This window comes from Eleginops maclovinus, chromosome 5, assembly GCF_036324505.1.
Source record: "Eleginops maclovinus isolate JMC-PN-2008 ecotype Puerto Natales chromosome 5, JC_Emac_rtc_rv5, whole genome shotgun sequence".
NCBI classification, from domain to species: domain Eukaryota; kingdom Metazoa; phylum Chordata; class Actinopteri; order Perciformes; family Eleginopidae; genus Eleginops; species Eleginops maclovinus.
Window position 1 is genome coordinate 4125538 of NC_086353.1, and position 25583 is coordinate 4151120.

At 40.3% G+C, this 25583-nt stretch overlaps 1 protein-coding gene across 1 annotated transcript; it reads right to left on the bottom strand.

The window, feature by feature from the left end:
- Positions 1-79: 79 nt before the first annotated feature.
- On the bottom strand, positions 80-13242 carry iqce (IQ motif containing E). Its single transcript, XM_063882863.1, has 21 exons — positions 12838-13242; positions 12463-12504; positions 12330-12375; positions 12090-12239; positions 11145-11246; positions 10875-10945; positions 9764-9877; positions 9624-9674; positions 9466-9536; positions 9306-9378; positions 9015-9055; positions 8148-8299; positions 7122-7177; positions 6796-7025; positions 6487-6594; positions 5159-5435; positions 4942-5028; positions 3655-3782; positions 3470-3561; positions 2290-2379; positions 80-1772 (listed from the first exon to the last, which is right to left on the bottom strand). The coding sequence occupies exons 1-21, from the start codon at positions 12907-12909 to the stop codon at positions 1666-1668; spliced, it is 2160 nt and encodes a 719-aa protein (XP_063738933.1). The 5' UTR covers positions 12910-13242; the 3' UTR covers positions 80-1665.
- Positions 13243-25583: the final 12341 nt, after the last annotated feature.

Here is a 25583-nt window from a genome sequence, read left to right on the forward strand (position 1 = left end):
ATAAAAAAACACACTTATCCAAATACTACATCGAGAGTTTCTACTGCTGCTTTATGACAACACCACCATCAGACCGAGGTTTCACTATAAAAACAGCATTTTATTAAATGTTTCAGAACAGAAGCTACACACATCAAGTGGGGGAAACGGCACTCATCCATTCTCTCTGTTGATCTCCTTATATTGGCATTAGACATACTCCCTGTGTGTCCTCCACTGTACTGTGTGTTTAGTATTGCAGCAGACTGATCTATAATTTATTCACAGTTTGATCAATAGTGCATCAGTTGAGAATCATCCCTCAGTCATACCTCAGAAGGAGCCATTATTTATGCTCATGATATATTTGTCTAATGGCGTTTGTGTGTTACAAACCACACATGACAAAATAAGATTCATTCGTTATTCTAAGCCTGTGAAATCCAGAGGAGCGTACAGTGATGTGGCTCACTATGGCCAAGATAAATTAATACATCTATTACCGTTATTTTAAGAGAAAACCATGCAGTAGGCACTTGGTTAACAAAACAACTATTGACGAAACAGAAGACCGTTGAAAATATATTTGGCTCAAATGATGAAAAATGAAAATCTGTTTTATGTTGATGTGAGTGCTCTACTAAAAGAGAACATCCTATAGACTCATGTCAACACTGGGATGCATCGACGTTTTGTATTTTGACCGCATCATAAATAAATCATGATCCAAGTGATGTGTTTATGTGCCTCTTAACTTCATGTCACAACCCTGAACCTAATGTCCCAGAATGCTCTGGTTATTACTGTAGAGAATAAAAGCGCTTTGCATTTAGAAGGTATTGTCTGTGTCAGAAATCATTCACTACTCCCTACCTCCCTACTGACTGTCTAGGGAGCTTTATGTGGACGGCTATAAAGTGAGCTCATTGGCAAAATGAAAAGATGCTACTACTAATACTACTACTTATTCCATGTGGAAGAAGACAGTCCTCAGGCGTTTCTGCAAACACATTAACTAACTTCTCCATGTGCACACTGCTGGTCATTTTCTGTGTGGTTAAATATGTTTTTGCTGAGCCAGAATAAAGTGTATTGGTGGACCAGGCATATGAATTACCAATATGCATTTTGTAATAAACATGATATTTTACCAAAATGATTTATTGCAGGTGTTTGCGTTGTGATGTGCTTCGCTTATATTAAACCAAATCTCTTGGAATTGAATAGTTATGTCTAAATTGCTGCCTTTTTTCTTGCCGTATTCACAATTTCCTTCCGTGCATCGGATAATGGTATGAAGTGTTTGGTTAATCAGTTGTACACATGGATGTAAAAACGACTTTCACTATTGATTGGGAGATACTCTGATTCCACTGTATAGGGTATAATAATTCTTAGTATACATGGAGCAGCACTACAGTATATCAAACTCTCTACATAGAGGACTGCGTACGGAGTAGTGAGTGATTTCTGACAGACATTGTGGTGTTCCATCTGATCCTTACTAATATTGGAATATCGCAGCAATCATTTGCAGGTTCAGTAAGAACCCAAACCAGATAGATTTGGTACTGTATGACATACAGGATCTGAGAAGAAACAGGCAGAAATTCTTTCTGCACACACACACTCTCTCTCTCTAACACACTAACCCACACACACACATTCACACACAACCCAGAGGGTCTATAACATTAAGACTTCTCTGCTTCTCATAGGACGCGACGGAGAAACGATGATGTCGTCTGAGTCGTCAGAATCAACTGCAGCAGACTCAGCCGGGAAGTGAAGCTCTGCGGGGAGACACACAGGTATCAGTGTGCTAAATGAACTGGGAAATTCATCACTTTTGAAGCACTTTCAATTTACCCAAACCTAACACTTCCTGAGTTTTAAAACCCTTGCCGTCTAAATTGTAAATATAAATTCAATTGGGAAAACAAAGCTTACAGAATTGCTTTATACCCACAGCAATCCCTTTGTGTCACCGGTGCAAAACTAAGATGTGTTTTTTTAATCATGTTGACATTTTTCTTTAAGATCATTTTCTCATTTAACAAAATTCCTAAACTTGAAAATATAACGGTTCAATTCCAGCATTTTCTAACTTACCAGACTTTTACCAACCCTGACCACATGAACATGTAGAAGGAGTGAGATGTGGCTCTCATTTTAGCATGTTATCCTCCAGTACTGTTAAAAATCTAGGTAGGTTTAAGTGTATATACACACTGTAGCTGTGGTTGACCCCAAGAACGGTTGTGCTTTTCACAGTAGAAACACAGTAAGGATATGTCCCCTCTCTCTAACCTGTTGGGGGTGTCATCCTGGAGGAGGGAGTGCTGGAGAGCCAGGGGTCTTCTTCCTGCTTTTCACTGCGTTCATGTGGGGATGCAGCACCTGGTAACAAAAGAACACATACAATGCAGTCAGTCAGACACATCCTGAGTGTAAATAAATAAAACCCGAGCTTTAGTCATTTCAGACGGGATGTATTTAAATATAAACTCCGCCATGTCCTGCTTTGCTTTTATTTACCAATTTATATTCCACATACAATAAAAGGTGTACAATGTAAATTATTGCACACTTTTAAGCAATTGAAACAAAACAACTCTATGTCAAAAAGCCAAACTGATCAAATGCTCAAATGCAGGGGTAAGCCTGCAGAAAATGAAACGCTGACAATGCGGATCTGCCCTATGCACCCGTCTGCTGTCAGCCTATATGAAAGACAGGGAAGTGGAAGGAAGTGATGGGGAAAGTTGGTGGAGTCCATCGGGGTTGTTTGAGGTAGAAGCTTGAAATAGGGTTCTTTAATAGCAGCGACTTTAGGGGTCCTGTTAGGCTGACACATTATTTGGCCACAGGGCTGCTGAGTGTCCTCGTCAGTCTTTGACAGGGAGGCTGTAAAAGCTCCTGTGATGGAGAGGGAAAACAGGCACCCTGGAATTAGATCAGTGTGCCGGCAGGATCCATCACGACTCATAAAGGAGACAGGGTAGACGATGATGAGCGTCTTCAAGGTTGAGATCAGGGCGATGCCATGGAGATTGATACCCGAATAAACACTGACTGACACTCTTTTGTATCAATATAGTATTTCCTGTCAAAGTTACGTACGTTTCCACTCCTCCAGTGAAAGTAGACACCATATCTAAAGCCATTACACAAGTGAGTGCAAAGGGAAACTCACACACACACAGAAAGGTACAGAGGCATTAAATACAGTCATTGAATTCATTGTTTTTTGTGCATGTAAATGGTCTGCAAAGGATAGAATCCCAAAGTTTATTCCAGAGAAAACAAGCATGTGTCCTCTTTAATATCAGATTTTGAGAAGACAGATGTATATCTACATGGGTATGAAATAAGGTGCACGATAGAGGAGGCACAAAGGCTTTTTTACCTTTATCTTCATTTGCTTTAAATATCTTTTGGTGATGCTTTGTACCATATTGTGAGTTCATAACGTATGTGTGAACCTCACCTGTTCTGCTGGTTTTGAGTGTTGAGCGAGCTTTTCTTGGCACCAACGTGGGCAAATTGTTTCCCATTGGAGAAGGCACAGAGACCCCCGAGCTAATGCACACACAGAGATACATGAAGCTTCAAAATATACTGTTTGTTTGACTTGATCTGCTCTTGAAACATTTTTTTGTAAACATGAGTCACCTCTCTATTGCGTGACTACAGCGAGCCAGGTGTCCCCTGAATGCAGACTGTACCATCGTCAAGGCAACCACATCCAGCTCTCCCTCTACGGAGGATGCAGCGTCACTGCGGTTTGTTGCTTCTGCAGCCTGAACAGAGGAGACGAGGAGGAGAAGGAGCGAAAAGGAGCAGGAGGGGCAGGGGGTGTTAAGTTGAGAAGACAAAGACAGAAAAAAGATATGTTATGTTTGTTACTACCAGGGTAGACACTATTCTTTCTAGAGTTCAATTATATAAACAATGAGATATAGAAAAATATACGCGACAAACCACACCACTCAAATCTTCACTCAAACACAGACATTTCCCTCTCAACTTAGGAAGATATCACATCGATGGTAATAACTCTTAACAACATACAGAAAAGACAAAACAAAAAAAGTGTCCCCCCTGTAAGACACATTCTGAGACAGGAGAGACTCATCTACGACGCTTTCTAAGAGCCATCTAGCGGTCAAGTGACTAAACTGCAACTCTGATTAGTTCAGTCCAGCCATACAGCGGCTGTCTTCTTCTACGCTTCTATCAAAAACTAATAAATTATAGTTTTTTGATTTAAAATAAAAGGGATTACAAAGGAAATGTTTGTTGTTCCTGTTTTTTATTGTAGCCTATGGAAAAATCCCACTTAAAAAACAACACTGTGTAATATGTTTGCACCAGACCACCATTACACGTTTCATCTCGCGCACCCCACACTTTGGGAATCCCTGCTTTACACTGTTCGATGCCGTGATGCCGCGACCCAAGATTCACAACCTTGAGATAAGTCAACCACTACAACCCTCTCTTTTTCCCACCTCTATTTTTACTCTCCTATTTATTTGGATGTCTTACTCTATGGCCACTAAGCCCATTGCATATAAGACTTGCTACTTTTTATTCTGCCAACAACACCTGCCAGCCTTATCACCTCCAATAAAAAAAGCATGCATTTACTCATCGAGGTGAAGCTCGTGCTCACTATTTGGCAGACGTCATTCAGTAAAAAGACAGCAGTTCCTACATGAAACTGCTCAGAAATCACTATGAGTAATTATCCTACACTCGACATTTCACCACAAAACAATTCATAAATTCAGCAAAATAGAAGAAAATATGTGGATTTTTTTTAAATAATGTAATTTTTAAGAAAAAAACAACTGTGATTTTGATACTGAGAAATAACAGGAGGCATAAAGACTCTGAAATGTAACATGCATTATTGCTGCTTTCCAGTGTGTGTGTGTGTGTGTGTGTGTGTGATACCTTTTGCTGTGCATCTCTCAGTAAGGCCTTGAGCTGTGACTCTCTGCGGAGATGACCTCTTAATGCTGACTGCAACATCGCAATGTCCTGAAAATACAATGAAGACAAAACTATATTTAAAAACAGAAATCTTAGATACAGTGCCAGGAGACTGTTTAATGTTTCTCTGACATATCCATACTTTGTTTCATTATTTACTTTCTGTTGTGTTACCCACCCTGTTGCTGTGCTCTCTCCAGTGTGTCTGGATGACCAGCGTTGCATTCTCTCGTTCTTTCTCCCCTGCTTCCCTACACAATTCTTCCTCTCTTTCCCCCTCCTTCTCTTCTGTACCTCCAGTGTCTCCGTCTCCTCCCTCTTCCACACCGGCTCCAGCCTCAGAGTCCTCATGGTGCTCTGGCGGTGTGTCAGAGGGAGAAGCAGGCTCCTCTGGTGCGGGTTTACTTCTGTCTTCAAGAGTTTGGATCCTCGCCAACAATTGGTCCAACTCCTCCCTGAGAAACACAAACACACACACAAAATTATGTAATGGGAATGAGATCACATTAGTCACCATCTGAAAAAAAATCTAGTATGGGTTAGTATCATATTGTCTGGTAGTTTGTTTGTTGTGTATCGTATATTTTAAAGGTGGTAGTGTTAGCAGAAGAGATAAACTGCATATGTAAACAACTCGGCTTTATGATTCGATTTCTTCCTTATATTTATTTGACCATCAGCCACACTCGCTGTTTCTTGCCTTGCTGTTTATATTTAGACATCATTTGCATACAGAGAACTCTCCAAGAGATCTTTATAATGAGGACAACTGTGTTAGCTGGGACATTTTTAAAGTAACTACAAAGCAGTCATGGGACAGGGACATCAGCTTTGATCAGTACGATGGATAGAAGTAGATTTCCCCACAAAACTACTGTTTGAAATGTAAATACATCAGCACAAGGTGATCAAATATAAACATGTATAAGAATGCCTTTGGATTGTAAAAACCAGCAGAACAGAAATCTTACTATAGAGGTTACATATAGGGCTGTACTGAATAGTTTGAAGCCTCGTAGCTACAGTCATCCTTTTTTTTATTCATTCCGTTGAAACAGAGTATTTAAAAATCGCTGATAATAGTATTATTATAATTAAATTATTAGAAGACTCAGATTCAAGGGATGACTAGGTAGCATTGTTTCAGACTTGTGTGATCCAAAAATGTCCAATAACTCCAGAGCTTTTCAGGTTCAACAATTATATGGAGGCGAATGGAGGCATGCATTAGACATTAGAGCAGCAATCTGACGAAACTGAAGAATTATATTTATTAAAGAGAGCTTATTTAAGAAAAAATACCTAATTATATCCGGTTATTCACTATATTGCATCATAAAATATCATCTTTTCTTTCTTAAGCGACACTTTTGCAAGTTGGTTACATACCCATTTAAAAAAGACACTTGGTTTAGCCTTTGTTACACACAGTACAAAGTAGTGCATGTTAATTGAAATGACACATCATTTAATTATTATTCACACATCATCACAACTAACACGTACTTATGCTGCTGTCTCTCTTTGTCGCGTTCATTTGTCTGCTCGGCTTTCCATCGTTCTGTCTCTGTCTCCAATTCTTCTCTTCCTGTCCTCAGCTGTTTCAATTCATCACTGAAAAACACAAACACAGATTCACGAACAGAACGCAATTGCTTTTTGCCTCAAGCAACTGTCAGTGAAGTAATAATAAGAAACAGCCTCACTTTTTCTCTGATGAAACACCTTGAATTCAGGTTACTAACATTAAATATGGCTTGAAAAGACAGATACACTATGTCATTTATAAACACAGTCAGGTTGCAGTTTACTCACTCTTTATTGGACAGCCTCTCCTGAAGCTCCGCCCTCTCCTTCTCTGATTGGCCGAGGCGTTCTCTCGTTTCAGAAACCTCCTCGCCTGCCTCAGTGCTAGTTCCCACGGAGACCATTGCCTCTGTTGCTATGGTAAACCCTGGAATTTCCATGGGTGTGGCCTGGACCTCCTGATCCAACCGGCTGCTTTGATTTGCCAAGGGGGCGTGTCTCCTGCTGTCCTCCAGCCTCTGATTGGAGGAGAGAGGAGTCGGTCTGTGATGAAGCTGCTTATCTGTCACAGGTGACTGCATGTGTTTACACCGACTAGTAACAGCTTTTCTCACCTTCTCCACCTCCAACAGCCTTCTCAACAGTCTCTGTTTACTCCACTCTCTGTAGCCTAGGACACACACACACACACACACACACACACACACACACACACACACACACACACACACACACACACACACACACACACACTTTCATCAGCAATACAGTGCAGAGTACAAAAAGGGTGGTTTTTATAGCTGAATTTGGACTGTTTAAAATACACAACTCCTTCGAATTCTGTCTGATAAGATAATTACACAAAACAAGATGAATTTAACAGAGTGTTGAAGTGCTATATTTTGTATGTAGCTAGGTTGGTTTGCAGCACTATGAATTAATAGTCTGTCATTGTGTTTCATTAAAGCCTTTGATTGTTTCCGTGAGTTTATTTTACAGCACTTTTGAGGGCTTCAAATGTTTTATTTTAGTTTGCACTTATTTGTATTTCACTGTACCAATCATTCATTCCAACAGAACTCAAAGATGTCAGGTATATATTTAGGTAAAAAACTGATTGTATAAGAATGAATGTTAAATACCCTCTATTGTCATCGAGTTATTATACATTTCAAAAGTTTCTCAATTGAATTTCCAGGGTCCTATATCATAATCAATATTACCATTGCGATATAAATAAACAAACCTCATAATACATCATTTTCTCCATATTGCACACCCCTCTTTGTTGTTTATTTGTTACCTGAAACTCACAAAATATTTGATTCCTTCCTGATATAGAAATAGTTTAGCTTAAAACAACAATAGATTAGTAATGAACTAATTTAATCAATGTGTAAAATACATTTAAGTATCTTTATAGAGTTAAATAAAACATGTCCAGTTCCTTTATATTTGATACCTTCCTCTGTATGGATTATCATTTTCAAAGTTTGATTATTTTCCTCCAGAGCAGAACAGGGGGAAAGTAATCCAGCAAAGATAGACTGAATAAAATTGTGTCACAGAGGTGCATAAAAACTAAAACTAGAAATGAATAAAAGGAATAAATGAAGTATGTGTTAGTGTGTAACAGAGACCTTTGATTCCTCCTGCAGGACTGTCTGTGTCGAGCTCCTCTCTGAGCGCAGCGTTCTCCTGCTGCAGCTGCTTCAGGTTCTCTGACAGACGGTGAACCGTGGAGCTTAAAACCTTCTGCTGCCTCTGGGAGCATTTACTCTCTGCTCGACTACTGCAGACACAAAGACAGGAGGGAGGACTTAATGAGGAACAGATCGCACATGCACTGTATCACACATTTTGCAACTGATATGTGCTGCCATAGTTTACATCACGAATGAAAGTCTCTGACAACCAGCTTTGTCTTAGCACCCACAGACAATGACTCCTTTAATGCTTGTTGCCTTTCTAAATGCTGGTGAAGGGGAAAGGAAAGTGACTGGTTTAACCTTTTTAAATCTTTCTTTACTTGTCAGATTTCTGAAAAGTTAATGCTCTCAGCCAACAACCTACAACCATGTTCAAATATCTGCAACATAAAGGAAAACAGCAGAAGGTATGAAGTCACAGCCAAAACTAACTCAAGTTGTCTACCATGAATGTATGTCTTTTTTAATGTCAGTATATATTTAGCCCTATGTTTTTATTTGCATCCTATGCGTTGATTCTTATTTTGCCTCTAATTTCAGGAATTTTCATTTAAAAAAAGAGCGATTTAATAAACTGTTGTCTTTTCATGCGGACTGCTTCACTATTATTGTTGTGCATATGATAATATAAAAGGTCAAATTAAAACAATACTATGTTTGGAGCAGTCAATCATCGGAAGACCCACCTTTACCCATAATACCAACTTAGACTTTGTCTCAGGGGTTTATCTGTAGGTTGTAACGGCTTTGTTCTCTAGCAGAGAAAAACAAACATATAGAAATACAGCAGAGGCTTACCTTTTCTCTGCAGCTTCCAGAAGGATCCTTAGTCTCTGGATCTGAAATATGGAGGCACATTAACATTTAAACAACATGACCTAACACCATGTCCAAAGCGGATACGAGTGTAAAATTGCTTACTACAGCAACAAAACACAGAGCCGTCTTGTACAATTCAAACAGAATTTTAGTCGTAAGAGTTTACTTTTCTCTCTTACTTTGGTGGGCAGGAAAGGAGATTATTTACTTCAGTATTCAGGTGGAAAATTAACAAAAAGCAGACATTTTGTATGTAGGCGCAGATGTTACCTCATCAAAGTATGTTTCTACTGTGATCTTCAGCTCCTCCAGGTTGGTGGTCCTTAGCTCACTTTGTAGTTTACTGGGGGAATAAAGCAAATAACCTGAACATTATGCAGCTTTACACGTAAAACAACTAAATTGTGCAAAGATGGGAGAGTGATTTTACCTCAGGGCATTTTCTTTCTCTCTACACTGCTGCTCCAGCTTCAGGATTCTCTGTTTCAGCCCATTGATAACCTTCAAGGACAACATTTATACAAGGATATTTGTGTGAAATTCTAACAATTATGTTTTCTATGTGAATCAACAAGTAAACATACTCACCACACTCCCTTCTTTTTTCTTATCCACCAAACTTCGAGTGTAATCAGATCCCTTAAGAGAAAAAAAAACACGTTTAAAAAAAATATAGTGGTTGTTCGAAGTTCATATGACAGAATTGTATTTTTTTTAAGTGACCCTACTTTGGTGGGATCCAAAAGTTCTTCTATCTGCTTCTCTCTTTTAGCGTTATCTTCCTCCAGGCGGCGCAGTTTGGCTTTCATTTTTTGGCTGTCAGACTTATGTGCCTGGAGAGTCTGCAGAGATCAACCATAGTGATTAATAACACCCATCAACATATAAAAGAGCATATGCAAATCCTGATGTGATAAATCAAAATCTCTCTCCCGCAGAGGAATAAAAGCTGTGGGACAAAATGAAATAAAGACTGGGATTGCAATTATGATAACACAGCGCAAACAGGCCTATAAAGTTTTGCAGCTGAGTATAATTTGCCCTTTTTCATGTCTGATTGCAATTAAACATGCCGTGTCTGAGTGCAATTGAGGCCATGCATCAGCTATGAGGGTTGAGAGTCAGGAGGTCTTGACAGGAAGGGCTTGCCAAAGTGCCAGTTCCAGCTCAGACTCCCAAAAGGAAAGGAGAGGAGAGTAAAGAGAAAGGAGCGAGAAAAACCCAAGGCCAGATTTTGAAAAGAAGACAAAGGAAAGAAATAATTTGTTGACCCTTCTTAATTCATTGTGTATTGTCAAAACTGAAATGAAGAGGGGCTTTATTTATTTTTCATGACACAACGACCATCGCATCTTGTCACTCAATCCAAAATAACAGGATTGAATAGACGTATCATATAAATGTGCTCTAATTACTGTCAATTCAAGGATGGTAATAATTTAACAGTGTGTATGAACTATTAAACGAGTGTGGATCAAGTGCCAGCTACAATGAGGCTTATTTGCACAGAAGGGGACCAACTTTGCGCCACATGTGTGCATATTATCTAATATAAACAGGTGAATATTGCACAGGAGGTTTGAGACTTTAAAGCATTGCTAGGCAACGCAGTTTTTTTGGTTGTATCATTTGCACAGGTTTAGCAGCTTTATGAGCCATGCAATCCTTTTGTGAATCTCCCCCCCGGTGTAGCTATATAACAGCACACTGGAGCTGCTAGGCTTTGAATATCCAGCAGAAGGACATTTCAACAGACCAAAGATGTTCACATGCTACACTCTTCTGAATGCACAATCACGAGCAAGCTGCATAGACAACATTCATTTGGTAAAGTTTTACCTTCTTGAGGCGAATAATCTCATCGTACATGTCCTCCTTGTCTCTGTAGTCCCCTGCGTTGAGGGTGATGCCTGCAACACACAAAGACCAATGCAGTTATGTAACACCTAGTGGATTATATACCATAATGTAAACCTCACATCCAGCACGTGTTTGGATATTTTCTCCCCTCCTCAGCTTATTCCTCTCTTTAGAACGAAATCTGTCCTTCAACTGCGCCTGCACTTCTTTGTTCTTTCTCTACTTTCCTCTGCGTAGGCATTCTCTCACCGTTAGATCCAGAGAGGAGATGCTTGTGTTTTTTCATGCTCATGGTCTGTTTGAGAAGCTCAGGTGTGGCATCATACTCAGATCTCAGCGTCTGTGACATATCTGAAGAGGAAAGACAGAGAGAGGTTCACATCTTTCTCTACACAAGACAATGCTCCATCGTTCTCATGCATTTAACTGAAGCAATCAGACTATAAAACAAGACTCAATGTGGTAAGTATGCACAATGCAATAAGGCACAGACATGATATAAGAGTAATAAGTAAGAGAAGAGAGAAAACGCTTCTGCTCTAAAGTGCTTTTTAACCTGTGTTAGCAAAGTCTAGTGGCATAAAATGGTCTTAAGATAAAAACTAAATTATTTATGATCCAACAAAAGTAATTTCTGGCAGCAGGCACAAACCACATCTTTAAAAAAAGATCATATAGTTGAATCAACACCTCCCAAATCTGGACAACACAACCCTCATGATTTGCAGGACTGTTGTTTTAGACTACATTAGTTTGAGCTAAATGTCTGGCATCTGTATTTGCACATGACAATTTTGAATACTGTTAATATGTTAGACACAGTTTTCGGGGAGTTATTTTGCCCATAGGTGCTAAGGAAAAGAAAGTAACACAGCTTTAAGTTTACAGAACTGATCTTCTAGTGAAATCTCTCTCCAATGGGAATATTGTTATAGCAATTCCAGAGTTGCTTAACCAAAACATTTTTTAAATCTAAATTCTGAGAAGGGAACTGACAACAAAAGAAGCAAACTAGCTAAAAAGTATTTATTTTTCCCCCTCTCTTTCCTTTGAGCCTCTACCCTTCCTTCCCTCCCGACACTAGATCTGTGGAGCTTAGTTGTGTGTGGGTGTGTGTGTGTGTGTGTGTGTGTGTGTGTGTGTGTGTGTGTGTGTGTGTGTGTGTGTGTGTGTGTGTGTGTGTTTGTTGCCTACCGTGGCCGTTGCTGAGGGATGTGATGCGAGCTGAGCCACCGTCCCCAGGTGTGTCCCCTCTGGTGTCCCCCAGGGAGGCCCTCGGCAGCCTCCAGGCGGCCACCACTGCTCTTCTGGGGTTTACATTCATACTGGAGAGGTATGGAGACCCTACACAAATATATGTTATGTATATAAACAATCATGGCGGTTGGAAAGTAGATTTGTTACAGTGCCTGCAAAAAAATCCTAAAGTCTTACTTGGAGACGGAGGAGGCTTGCTAGAAGATCTCTTCCATCTTGTTTTCTGTTTGTGAACATATACAAGACGTTAAAGCATAGAAGATGTGTATTAATCAAACCCAAATTAAATGCATATCATTCGTCACTTTACCTTTTCCAAAAAATCAGCAGAGAAGGAAAAGCCATCTTCAACCTGGAAGAAGGAAGAAGTATACAGATCCATTACTTAAGCACCGCGCCGGTAAAACACTCCTACATAACTTGAGTAAATGTACTTGATTCGTTTATTTTCTGCATATTATGTTCTCTAAAACATTGTGAAATATTAACATTATTTGGAGTTTGCTTCTTCCTGCCCTGTATATCATTTGTAATCGTCATGTTTGTGTGTTTTTTATATTGTGCACATGCACCGAGCACTCTACCACCTTAAATGAGTAGGTAATGCTTGCTGAAATAAGTAATTTTAAAAAACTGAGAGACAAACTCAGTTTTATTTTTGACAGAAGCAAAGCTCAGGACTCACCAGCTCCTCGTAGTCTTCATCTGTTTGGACATCACTCGCCTCCAGAGACATCTTAGCACTTGCACCAAACATAGCTGGTAAACAAACACTTACGTTAAGTTGCAAAACTTAAAAGACTTTCTCCGTGTGTACGTTAATCCTCTCATTTTTTCACAGTCAAAAAGGCTAACTTCGGGTTGCCTCTGCTGCTAACGTTAGTAGTAAAAACATGGGGCAACAAAAGAGACGTCAACTACAACTCGGATATTCGTCCACATAAACACTGTTGTTTCTCCTCGTAATGAACCAGCGATGCTGTGATGAACACTGTTGAGCATATCTTCATTAAATCCGTTGAAATGTTGATTTCTTTCCATGTAGAGGCTACTGTTTTCACATCAGTGTTGCAGCTTGAGTCGTCTAGCAACCAGGGGCAGCTGTTAATGAGCTGCGTCAAATCAAAAGGAAAAAGTCAACGCTGTACCGGAAACTATGTTGGTGTGCCTCCAAAATAAGAGTATGAACAGGATAGAAAGATGGTAAACTCTATCAAATTATAATATCTGCGATATATTTATAATTATATATGTATTTTAAATTATATTTATTATTAACCATGCCAAATTAGTGTCATACTTTTAAGGAAAAACCTAAATGTTTTTAATAATAGCCTTATTTTGAATTTAAGATCAGTGGTACATTTTCAGCTATGTTTAGCTTGACAGAGCTACTAAACTGAAACCCCAGCCCAGGGCTGAATATCAAAACTTTTGCTATCCCTCCTTGCGTCTTACTTGCTTTCCTCACGTTGCTTATTGGGTGAGAGGTGCTAAAAGGCGGGACTTGTCGTGTGTTCCTCCAGTAGCAGGAGAGAAGGATCCTAGGAATAAAAAGAGATGGTGAAGGAGACTTTTGAGACCGATCCACTGTTCCCTTCTGAGTATGTCGTCATAGGACCCACATGTTGTACAGAATAGCCCATAACATGTTAATATACAGCATATGATTGCACATAAGAACATGTACGATCATTCTGTTAATATGTCGTTTTCATTCATAAATTGTTTATTTGCTAAATAGACAATATCTTTCAATTTCCTGTAACTTTTATCTTTTTTGTGTTGTTGCGTGCATCAGTGTAAGTTTAAATATATTATAAAACTTACCTGAAATGCTGCATTGTGTTTGACTTATTGCAAAAGTAGTGTGTCTCCAGCAAGCCTACATTATGCAACCACATTTCTGGCAGTCAGAGTATAAAAGTATTAAAGAGATTGTGTGTGTGTGTGTGTGTGTGTGTGTGTGTGTGTGTGTGTGTGTGTGTGTGTGTGTGTGTGTGTGTGTGTGTGTGTGTGTGTGTGTGTGTGTGTGTGTGTGTGTGTGTGTGTGCTTTTTCTCTTTTCATCTTACTGCACATTCACATTCCTCCTTTTTCTTCTCCTACCTGTCTGGAACTTTATTGTGAGTCTTAAATCTTATTATTCCCTTGTAACCTCTAGACACTTGTAATATACAGTCTTGCTTGTAACCTGTAATTTCTGTAATACATGTGTCTTATTTTATCTGTTTTTCCATATCCAGCAGCATAACACAACTGATAAATAAATATAAAAAGAACGATTTATACAAGTTAAAATCTTCTTTACTCTGAGTATGTCATGACTACACAGACAATACCATCTCTTGACATACAACCCAGCCTTTTGGTATAATGTAGGAGCCCCCTCTTTAATGTAGAAACATATAAACACAGAGAAGGCAAAGCACGCATCTGATTCACCTTACAGAAAAGACATCAGCAAAGGTCTGCATGCTGGATGATTTGCTGATGAACAGAAATGTGAACTTGTTCCACTTTCTAAATTTAAAGATCTCTTCTTTTGCATTGTTCTTCACTTTCCTCTTCTCTCAAATTCTGCAGAGTATTCAACCAACCTCCTGTTATTGTATCATATTCTCAGGCACACTGTTTATACAGGTGGTGCCCCCCCCTAGAGCCACACAGCCAGGCAGCACAGCATATTTTTGTTCAGGGCAAACAAACTCAATGCAGATCTCATCTTACAACCACATTGTCAGTTTTCTTAGAATATAATTTAGGAAGTTCAAGAATGTATTTTTTGTGAGCCCGGGGAAGTCCAAAAGACTGCTTTCGGTTTGTGAGTAACAACTCAACACAGTTAACGCTGTAGCTGCGGATCTTTGTATTTGTAATTGAAAACACTGGCTGTATCCAGAGTGTTTTATCACTAACTTTCAATGTATGTATGTATGTATGTATGTATGTATGTATGTATGTATGTATGTATGTATGTATGTATGTATGTATGTATGTATGTGTGTGTGTGTGTGTGTGTGTGTGTGTGTGTGTGTGTGTATGTATGTATGTATGTATGTATGTATGTATGTATGTATGTATGTATGTATGTATGTGTGTATGTATGTATGTGTGTATGTATGTATGTATGTATGTATGTATGTATGTATGTATGTCTGTATGTATGTCTGTATGTCTGTCTGTGAGTGTGTGTGTGTGTGTGTGTGTGTGTGTGTGTGTGTGTGCGTGCGTGCGTGCGTGCGTGCGTGCGTGTGTGTATGTATGTATTTGGTAAACATGACACGTTTTTTTTTTCTTGTTGAGGCCATCTATTAGATAACATGCTAGGGCAATAACTGGCAAATATATATATTTTAATAATTGTTATAACATTCTCAAAGCTTAGCTTACCAGCTCATCAACCCAAAGTTTGGGGTTGTTTTGAGTGGGGAATACGCATCCTCTGTTTTGCCCATTTCTGCAGAGGTGAAGGAAATATAACACTGGACAAAAATGAGTTTGCATAGCTTTTAAACAACTGTTTCTTGTTATTGTCACACGCACTGTAGCTGTCATTCTTGTGTTGTATAACGTTTCATGCCTACAGGACAATAGTCACCACATCAGCTGTGTGAGTGAGTAAACAACACTTGTGTCTAGGGTTGCTACAGCAGAATACGCATAATAATGTCAACGATGAGCTAATCATTGTGTGAATCAGTTATTTTGTTGATCTTGTTTCTGTAATTCTTTGTTACTAACCAAACAAGTACCAAACGGTCATTGAGTGCATAAAAAACGTTAAAAAAAACACCAACACCCTCTTCTTTTTCTTCTCCATCTTCTTAGGTAAGTAAAGATAGATGTTAACTAATCACGTTACGATGTTTTTGTCCCACAGATTGCAAAAAACCCTATAACAATATAAACGGAAGATTAATCAATTAAAAAAAAGTGTATGCAAAGTTATACACATACCAGTACATAATATCAAAGGTGATACATGTAATTAAATAAGGAAATTAATATTGCAAACGCTTTTATATTGTCAAAGAGTAATAAAGCACATGATAAAGAAAGTATTGCACATATGCAATATCATAAAATGTAATACATGATGTGGATATTATTGTTCTCAGTCCGATGTTACAGCTACATCCAGGATTACATCTTTCATTGTTGCAGCCCATACAGAGCCTATGAGTGTGTATGTACCGTGTGTATTGTATGTGACGTGTGCTAGATGTTTCACAGTAAAGGGAGCATGACTGCCATCTAGTGAGTGATAAGCTGCACTGCATGTTACTTAAAGGTCAGTAAACCTGAAAGGCCTCACAAGGCAGCAGTTTCGTTCATGGTTCTTAAAAAAAGCACATTTTAAACAAAAACAATTTGGGTAATTAAAAGACACATTTCTATTTTAGAGAAATACTGATGCAAAATCAAATATTATTAAACACATTTTAAGATCATTCAAGAGGTGTTGCTGTTTTTTTAGAAAACGAAAAAAAAAAAGGTTAAAATATATGTGATGATTTAATTAGGCTTATCAAATGTAATACAGCAAACCCTGTGTAAAATGTGGGATTTTTGTGGGACTTTCTGACAGTTACAGTGGGGAGAACAAGATTTTTGCAGGTTTTCCCACTTACAAAGCATGTAGACGTCTGTAATTTGTATCATAGGTACTCTTCAACTGTGAGAGACGGAATCTAAAACAAAAATCCAGAAAATGACATTGTATGATTTTTAAATAATTAATTTGCATTTTATTGCATGACATAAGTATTTGATCACCTACCAACCAGTAAGAATTCCGGCTCTCACAGACCTGTAGGTTTTTCTTCAAAAAGCCCTCCTGTTCTCCACTCATTACCTGTATTAACAGCACCTGTTTGAACTTGTTACCTGTATATAACACACCTGTCCACACACTCAATCAAACAGACTCCCACCTCTCCACAATGGCCAAATCCAGAGATTTGTGTAAGGACATCAGGGATAAAATTGTAGACCTGCACAAGGCCGGGATGGGCTACAGGACAATAGGCAAGCAGCTTGGTGAGAAGGCAACAACTGTTGGTGCATTTATTAGAAAATGGAAGAAGTTTAAGATGACGGTCAATCTCCCTCGGTCTGGGGCTCCATGCAAGATCTCACCTCGTGGGGCATCAATGATCTTGAGGAAAATGAGGGATCAGCCCAGAACTATACGGCAGGACCTGGTCAATGACCTGAAGAGAGCTGGGACCACAGTCTCAAAGAAAACCATTAGTAACACACTACGCCGTCATGGATTAAAATCCTGCAGCGCACGCAAGGTCCCCCTGCTCAAGCCAGTGCATGTCCTGGCCCGTCTGAAGTTTGCCAATGACCATCTGGATGATCCAGAGGAGGAATGGGAGAAGCTCATGTGGTCTGATGGCACAAAAATAAGGCTTATTGGTCTAAACTCCACTCGCCGTGTTTGGAGGAAGAAGAAGGATGAGTACAACCCCAAGAACACCATCCCAACCGTGAAGCATGGAGGTGGAAACATCATTCTTTGGGGATGCTTTTCTGCAAAGGGGACAGGACGACGGCACCGTATTGAGGGGAGGATGGACGGGGCCATGTATCGTGAGATCTTGGCCAACAACCTCCTTCCCTCAGTAAGAGCATTGAAGATGGGTCGTGACTGGGTCTTCCATCATGACAACGACCCAAAACACACAGCCAGGGCAAGTAAGGAGTGGCTCCGTAAGAAGCATCTCAAGGTCCTGGAGTGGCCTAGCCAGTCTCTAGAGCTGAACCCAACAGAAAATCTTTGGAGGGAGCTGAAAGTCCGTATTGCACAGTGACAGTCCCGAAACCTGAAGGATCTGGAGAAGGTTTTTCTGATGTATCAAATACTTATGTCATGCAATAAAATGCAAACTAATTACTTAAAAATCATACAAAGTGATTCTCTGGATTTTTGTTTTAGATTCCGTCTCTCACAGTTGAAGACTACCTATGATAAAAAATGACAGACTTCTACATGCTTTGTAAGTGGGAAAACCTGCAGAATCGGCAGTGTATCAAATACTTGTTCCCCCAACTGTATGCCCAAGGCATCACAGGCTGTGCCATACCACAAGTAGAAAAGAGCCGCTTTTTATAGTTGGCATCTTTAGGTGCTTCCAAAACCAGGGGTGCTATAGTCAGACCTGTTTTACATCAAAGAACGGAACACAAGTCATCCATAAAGAAATATGACACTGAAATACTTCACATGTGTTTAATAACCTATTTGTAGTTATTGCATGAAACATTATTTTTTAAAGCTACCAAACAGAAATCTTACAAATAATCAACACCCCCTATTGAATCACATTTGGTATAACCCTCCCGGAAGTATGAAGAGGTTTTGGTTTTCCGCGAATTTTTATAGTAGCAGGTAAGTGTTTAAAACATGATGCCTATTCAGTAACACTGTTGCACCTTACACTAACAGTGGCTTTATTTAGGACACTTCTGTTGTTTATATGTTGATTCATACATCTAGAATAACGCTAGTTAAGAGGGCCTACAGACAAAACACCATCCACGTTTTTTAAACGCCGGATATTTCAAAGGTCTATCGTTTTTAAATTGTACATCAGAATGTCCTGATATTCTCTGAGGTGGCCTAGCTGCTACCACCCTGAAATGAGTCTGTGATTATGGAACAGAGGGACGATAGCTCATCAAATTAGTCACCCAGTGGTCTTCATAAATGTATCCTTGAGTTTGAAATTTGAGAAAGTATTATTATTGATTTCATTATTTAGTACATATTTCTTAATTTAAGCTCCAGTATATATATTTGTTATTGACTATTAAGAGTAAGCGCTTTTATTTTGAAGGCAGTTTTTACAGGCCTCTAAGGTAGCTAAAGCATAGGATACACGCGCACCGCAGTCAGGTGGGGGCTGGCTTGAACCGTATTTTCCGAAGTGGAGGCTGGCTTGACTCTGTAATAACCTAGGTGCCTTAAAATGCTTTGCCATAAATGAAACTCTACAGAAACATAACTGAAAGTGAGTTACATATTGTACTTCTGGTACACTCAAACATATAAGCTGTTAATAAGTTGTGTTGGAACAGGTGGAATATGTAACCACAGAAGAGAGTTTCTCTGCGGTGTCCTGCCATGTTTTATGACCCTTTCTTGATGATTGGAAACATGGTTAGTGTCCGTTTGTATTTTTGTCCTATAACATGCAGATCCATGTCCTTGCTGTTCTGTAAATGCCCAGATGGGGGCGATGCTGAACAGTCTCAATCACGAAGCAGCACAGGTCCAGGCCAAGCATTTATTTTTAAACTGTCCAGGTGTCTGTCATGTGTGTAATGTCTCATGTCCTGTCCCCAACCTGATTCTACATGCAAGGGCAAAGTTCTGCTCCAGCCCCAAATCAAAATCAGAGCATTGGCCTGTTTGCTTTGTCTGTTCCACACTCACTACTCCCCTCTCTCGTTGAATTGTATCCCCATCTATCAATTTACTGTATCTGGTCAACATGAGATGATTTTCTTGTTCAGACTAAATAGTTAGTATATACCATGCTAATATTTAAAACAAAGCACAGCTCTCCAATACAATGTTTGCTTTTTTCGTAATTCAAAGAATGAATAACTTATCCAAACTTTTATTGTTTCATTTTTTGTGTATTGACACCACAGCATGCACGCAAACACATTCCTCATTTGGCCTTTGGACAGTTTTTTGCATAGTTTTTGACATGGAAATGTGCACATGCAAACTAATGCAAATGTGTGTGCAGTGAACTACCCATGAACCTGTTGAGATTTTAACAGGAAAAGTGTAAACCTTCCTTTAATTTAAACTTTTTTATGCCCCTTTTTTGAAAAAAAGGTTTTTTGTGGTCCCCAAAATTCAGGCTTCCCCCAAAAACCCCCTTTTTTGGTGGGTAGTTAAATTTTTGGGGGGGGGGGGGGGTGGCAGGGTTGAAAACGCTTTTTGGGGTTTCTTTTTACAATTTTTTGGGGTTTTAAAAGTTAAAACAGAAAAACCCAAGGGGTTTTACCCAGGCCCCTTTTTTTCCCCGTAGCGGGGGCTTCGGGGCAAAAAAAATTTTTTATGGCAGGCGTTTTGGGTTTCTTGGCGGAAACGTTGCAAAAAGGGGTCAAATTATTTGACCCAAAAATAATGTGTTTTTTACGGGTTTCCCAGGGGGAAAAAAGTTTTTGGGGCCTAGCAAACCTGTTTTTCTTTAAAGGCCCTTGTTGCCGCTAATCCCCTCTTTAATAAAAGAATGCGTTTTGGAAAAAGTGATCTCCCACAGGTCCGTCCCTTTTTAAACCGGGAATATTAACTGGGGTAGTCATTGTGGCCCGATATGAGGGGATAAAAACCTTTAATGAAAAAATAATGTGTGGGGTTTAGTGGGGTTGCTGGTAGGGGTTTCCCAACGGTTTATCTTTTGATCCGGTTCGTTCAGTTTCAATTATTTCGGTTTCGCATTCATCAAACTTTTTTGTAGCTCCCGGAAAAGTTTGGATTTAAGAACAAAATCTAAAACGCGGGGGACCTTTGTGTAGAGTTAGTTTAACAGAAAGCACTTTTTCCCCCGTTTTCACTGTTGGAATTTACAGTATTCTTTTGCGTTTGTGTTTATTGTACCCCCAAAGACCAATTTGAGGGTGGGTTTTTAAAGGGTTAAATTGGCTGGTAAAAGGCCCCCGGCCCCCCGTCATAAACCAATCGGGATTTAAAACTGGCCATAGCACCAAGGAATGGAGGCAGGGAACTGCGGCCCCCCTGTCTCTTTCGCAGGGGGTTTTTTCCCTCAGCACAAGATAACGTTACAGACATCCCGTTGCAAAAAAACATGTTTTTTTTTTCACCAGTTTTAAAGTTTAAAAAATTTGGGTTTTAAATATTTAGTTTTTTTCCCCTTTTTTTAGCCCTTTTTTGAGTTTGCAGGTTAGGGGTTTCTCCCATAGTTGTCAAAAAAGTGAGGTGTTGGGGGTTTTTTGTTCCAGATATTTGGGTTTAATAACGAGGGATGCTTCCCCGTGTTCAGTTCTGTTTGGACTTTAAAAACCCTGTTTGGGGTTTTTGGGCCGATATGCTTAAAAATTGGGAAACAGAAGATCTCAAAAACCGGGGAGATGAAAAGTTACCAACATCCTATAAAGAAATGGGGGTTTTTTCCATCTTGTCCCTTCTTTTTATATTTCCCTAAATCACTCGAAAATTTTTGTACTTTTTACCAAGTACTTTTTTTCGGAAAGTTTAATGACTTTCTTAGATTTGTACATTTTCCATACCTTAAATTTCCGGGGTTTTTTTAAATGTGGTTGATAAACTTTTTTTGGGGTCATTTTTTGGGGGTTAAAAAATTTGTTCCACTTTAAAGGGTTTAAATACACTATTTTTTAGTTGTTTTTTTTGCGGGGGATTCTTGTATTTTTGCAGTTTAAATAATTAGGCATTTCTTCTTAAGTGGGGTTTTTAAATGTTTGTTTTTTGTTAAATTTTTTAAAGCGTCACAAAGCCTTAAATACATTTCACTTGTTTTTTTTACTCTATTGAGGTCGGGTGGCAGATCTTTTTCCCCCGCCCCCCCAAAAATTCAAAATTTTTCCCACATTTTGGTCCCTAAATTTGACCAGTCGTAAGTTTTTGAAAAAACATTTGAATTTATTCAATTGATTATTTTTATTAGGGAATTTATGTTTAAAATTGAAGCATTAACAGTACTTCAGAAACCCAAATATGGGGGGGAAAATGGGTTTGGGGGGGTAAACCCTTATTATTTTTGAATGTAAAATTGGGGGGAAAACCTGAGCCAGGGGGGAAAAACCCCCAAAGGGGGAAAAAAGACAAGGCAGGATGGGGGGTGAGGTAGGACGAAGGAAAAGGGGGAATTTGGGGTTTGGGGGAGGGATTTACTTTGATTCCACCCCGGAAAGCCAACTCCCGCTGTGTCCTCTGTCCCCGCGGTCTTTTCTGAGGTGCTTTTCACATTTCACCCCCCCCCCCCCCCTAGGGGGTTTTTTCCCCTTTTTTTTCTCAATGTTGTTTTCCTTAAAGTTTTTGTGCGATGGGCGGGGGGTGGAGTTTTGGGGGTTACGTTTTTTAAACCCGAACCTTTTTAAATTTTTAAATTTAGATTGCGGGGGGGAAAACCCTAAAGCCCCCGGGGGAAAAAAACCCCAAAATGGCAAAAGGAAATGGCAGGTTGGGGTGAGGTGGGGGGAAACGAAGGAAAAGGGAAGTTGGGGCTGGAGGGGGGGGGTTTTTATTTTGGGTTTCCGGGAGGAGCAAAATCCCCGCTGGGGTCCTCTGTCTCGCTGTCTTTTCTGAGGTTTTTTTCCAAACTTCAGCTCCCCCCTTCATGGTTTTTTCCTCACCCTCTTTCCCAATTTTGTCCCCATTGTTCCAATTTCCATCAAAGTTTTGGGGAAAGGGGGCCTTGGGGGGGGGAAAAGTGAGGGTGAAGGGGGAAGAGGGATTTAAGTTTTGGGTTTTTTTAAGAACCTTATCTTTTTTGAATATAGATTGGGGGGAAAAAACCTGAGCCCCCAGGAGAGAAAAACCAAAAATGGAAAAAGGAAAAAGGCAGGATGGGGGTGAGGTAGGAGAAGGAAAAAGGGATTTTTGGGCGGGAGGGAGGGAGTTTACTTTTTTTTTCCGCCGGGGACGAATTACCAGTGTTGCTCGTCTCCGCTGTCTTTTTGGGGTTTTTTTTAACACTTCAGCTCCCCCCCTACGGGGTTTTTCCTCATCTTTTTCCCCAATTTTGTTCCATTGTTTCCCAATTTCCCCTTTCCAGTTATGGGGAAATGGGTTTGGGGGGGGTGGAGTGGGGGTGAAGGGGAGGAAAAGAGGGATTGTTTTGGGTTTTTTTTTAACAAACCTTATTCATTTTTGAATTAGTTGGGGAAAAACCCTGGGCTCCCGGGAAAACCCCCAAAAGGGGGGGAAAAAAAGGAAAAAGGGCAAAGGGGGTGAGGTGGAAAAGGAAAAGGGGAATTTTTGGGGCTGGAGGGAGGGATTTAATTGTTTCCGCCGGAGCGAATCAGCTGTTTTTTCCCTTTTCTCCGTTTGTCTTTTTAGGGGCTTCCCCTTTTTAGCCCCCCCCCCTACTTGGTTTTTTTTCCTCATCTTTTTCCCCAAAATTTTGTCTCCTTTCCCAACCCCAGTTATGGGGAAAGGGGCCTTGGGGGTGGAGTTAAGGGGGGGTTAAGGGTTTTTTAACAAACCTTTTTCTTTTTTGAATAAGATTGGGGGGAAAAAATTTGAGCTCCCAGGAAAAAAAACCCAAAAAATGGCAAAAGGAAAAGGGCCCTTGGGGGTGAGGTGGGACAAAGGGAAAAAGGGAAAGTTGGGGGGGGAAAGGGAGGGAGTTTTTTTTGTTCCAGACGGAGACGAACTCCAGCTGTGCCCTCTGTCCCCGCGTCTTTTTTTGGGTGTTTCACACTTCGGGCCCCCCCCCTCCCCTGGTTTCTTCCTCTCTTTTTCCCCTTTTCTTTTGTTTTTCCCTAAAGTTATGGGGCAGGGGCCCCTTGGGGGGGGGGGATTTAAAAAAGGGGGGGAAGGGGGGTTTTTAAAAAAAAACCCTTTTATTCTTTTTTAAATTTAAATTTAAAAAACCCCCGGCGGGGAAAAAAAAAAAAAAAAAAAAAACCCCCAAAAAAAAAAAAAAAAAAAAAAAAAAAAAAAAAAATTTGACTCCCGGGGAAAAAACCCCCAAAGTGGCAAAAGACAAAGGCAGGATGGGGGTGGGGTAGGAAAAAAAAAGGGGAAGGGGAAGTTGGGGTGGAGGGGGGGAAGTTACTTTTTTCCCAAAGCCGGGCGAATCCCGGGCTGTTTTCCTCTGTCTCCGCTGTCTTTTTTTGAGGTGTTTACATTTCCCACCCCCCCCCCCTACTTGGTTTTCCCTTCATCCCCTTCCCAATTTTTTTCCATTGCTTCCAATTTTCCCAAATACGTTTTTGTGGAAGGGCTTGGGGGGGGGGGAAAGTGGGGGGGGTGGAAAGGGAGGAAAAAGGGGAAAGGGGACTTAGTGGGGGTTTTTTTTTAAACGAACCTTATTCATTTTTGAATATAGTTTGGGGGAAAAACCTGAGCTTCCCAGGGGGGCCAAACCCCCAAAATTTGGGCAAAAAGGTCAATGGGCAGGGGGGGGTGAGGGTTGGCCAAAGGGAAAGAAGGGAATTTGGGGGCCCCGGGGAGGGGGCAAATTTTACTTTTTTCCAGGGAGACGAATCCCAGCTGTGCCCTCTGTCTCCGTTTGTCTTTTCGAGGTCCCTTCACATTTTCATTTCCCCCCCCCTACATGGTTTTTTTTTCCCCTTTTCTTTTTGTAAATTTTTTGTCTCCATTGTTTCCCAAAATTCCCATCACAGTTTGTGGTTTGGGTTGGGGGGGTGGAGTTAGGGGTAAGATTTTTTTTTTCAAGGGTTTTTTATTTTTAATATATATTGCGGGGGGAAAACCCTTTGAGTCCAGGCAAAAAAACCCAAAAAAGGGGAAATAGGACAATTAGAAGGGAAGTTGGGGTGGAGGGGGGGGAATTATTTTTAAAAATTTTTTTCCGCAGGGTTTGAATCCCCATTTGTGTCCTATATCTCCGCTGTTTTTTTGGGGTGCTTCTTGCTTCAGCCCCCCCCAAATTGTTTCTTCCTTTCTCCTTCTTTTGCTTTCCCTTAACATTTTCTGCAAGGTGACGTCTCTGCCCTCAGTGTCCCTCCTGCGGAAAAAAGAACCCCCCTCCTCTTGTTCTTCATGTAAAGAAAAAGGTCTTTTTAGGAAATTTCTTCTCCCTCCATTTCTTCTCCTTTGTTTCCCAGCTTTGCTTTTTCGGGGCCGGTCTTTGTAGAACTTTCCCCCGCTGCTCCTTGTCTGCTCCTAAAAACTGTTTTTTTTCCCTTTTGGGTTCCCTCAGTTTGACTTTCCCCCCCCCTGGCCCCGGGGGGCTTCTCTTCTTTGCCCCCTTTTTTGTTCGGCCCGAACCTTCCCTTTAGTTCCTTTTTTGGAAAAGGGTTTGGTGTTGCGGGGGGGCCCGGGGCCTCCCTTTCCCGGGGAAAAAAAAAAGGGCAAAATTTTGGGCTCCACCAATTTAACCTTTGGGGGTTTCAAGGTCTCTTGGGTTTTGGGCCCGGTCTTTGGAGCTTTTCCCGTGCCCCTTAAATTTCTCTTTCAGCTGTTTTTCATCCGTCTCACAGGGCAGATTTTCCTTGGGGCCGGTCTGTTTTTCCTGGTTTCCCCCTTTTAGTTTCCTCCTTTGTTGTTTTTCTCCGGTTCTTGGTGCCTTTCCTCGTACTGAAGGAGGGTTTTTCCTCTCTTTTTTCAGCGGTTTAAAGTTTACCCGGTTGGCCCCTTTTATTTTTTGGGTTTAGAGCCCTTTTGTTGCGGGGGCCTATACCCGCCCCCCCCTGTGTCCTGTTTTGGGTTGGTTGGCGCTCTGCAGCTTCC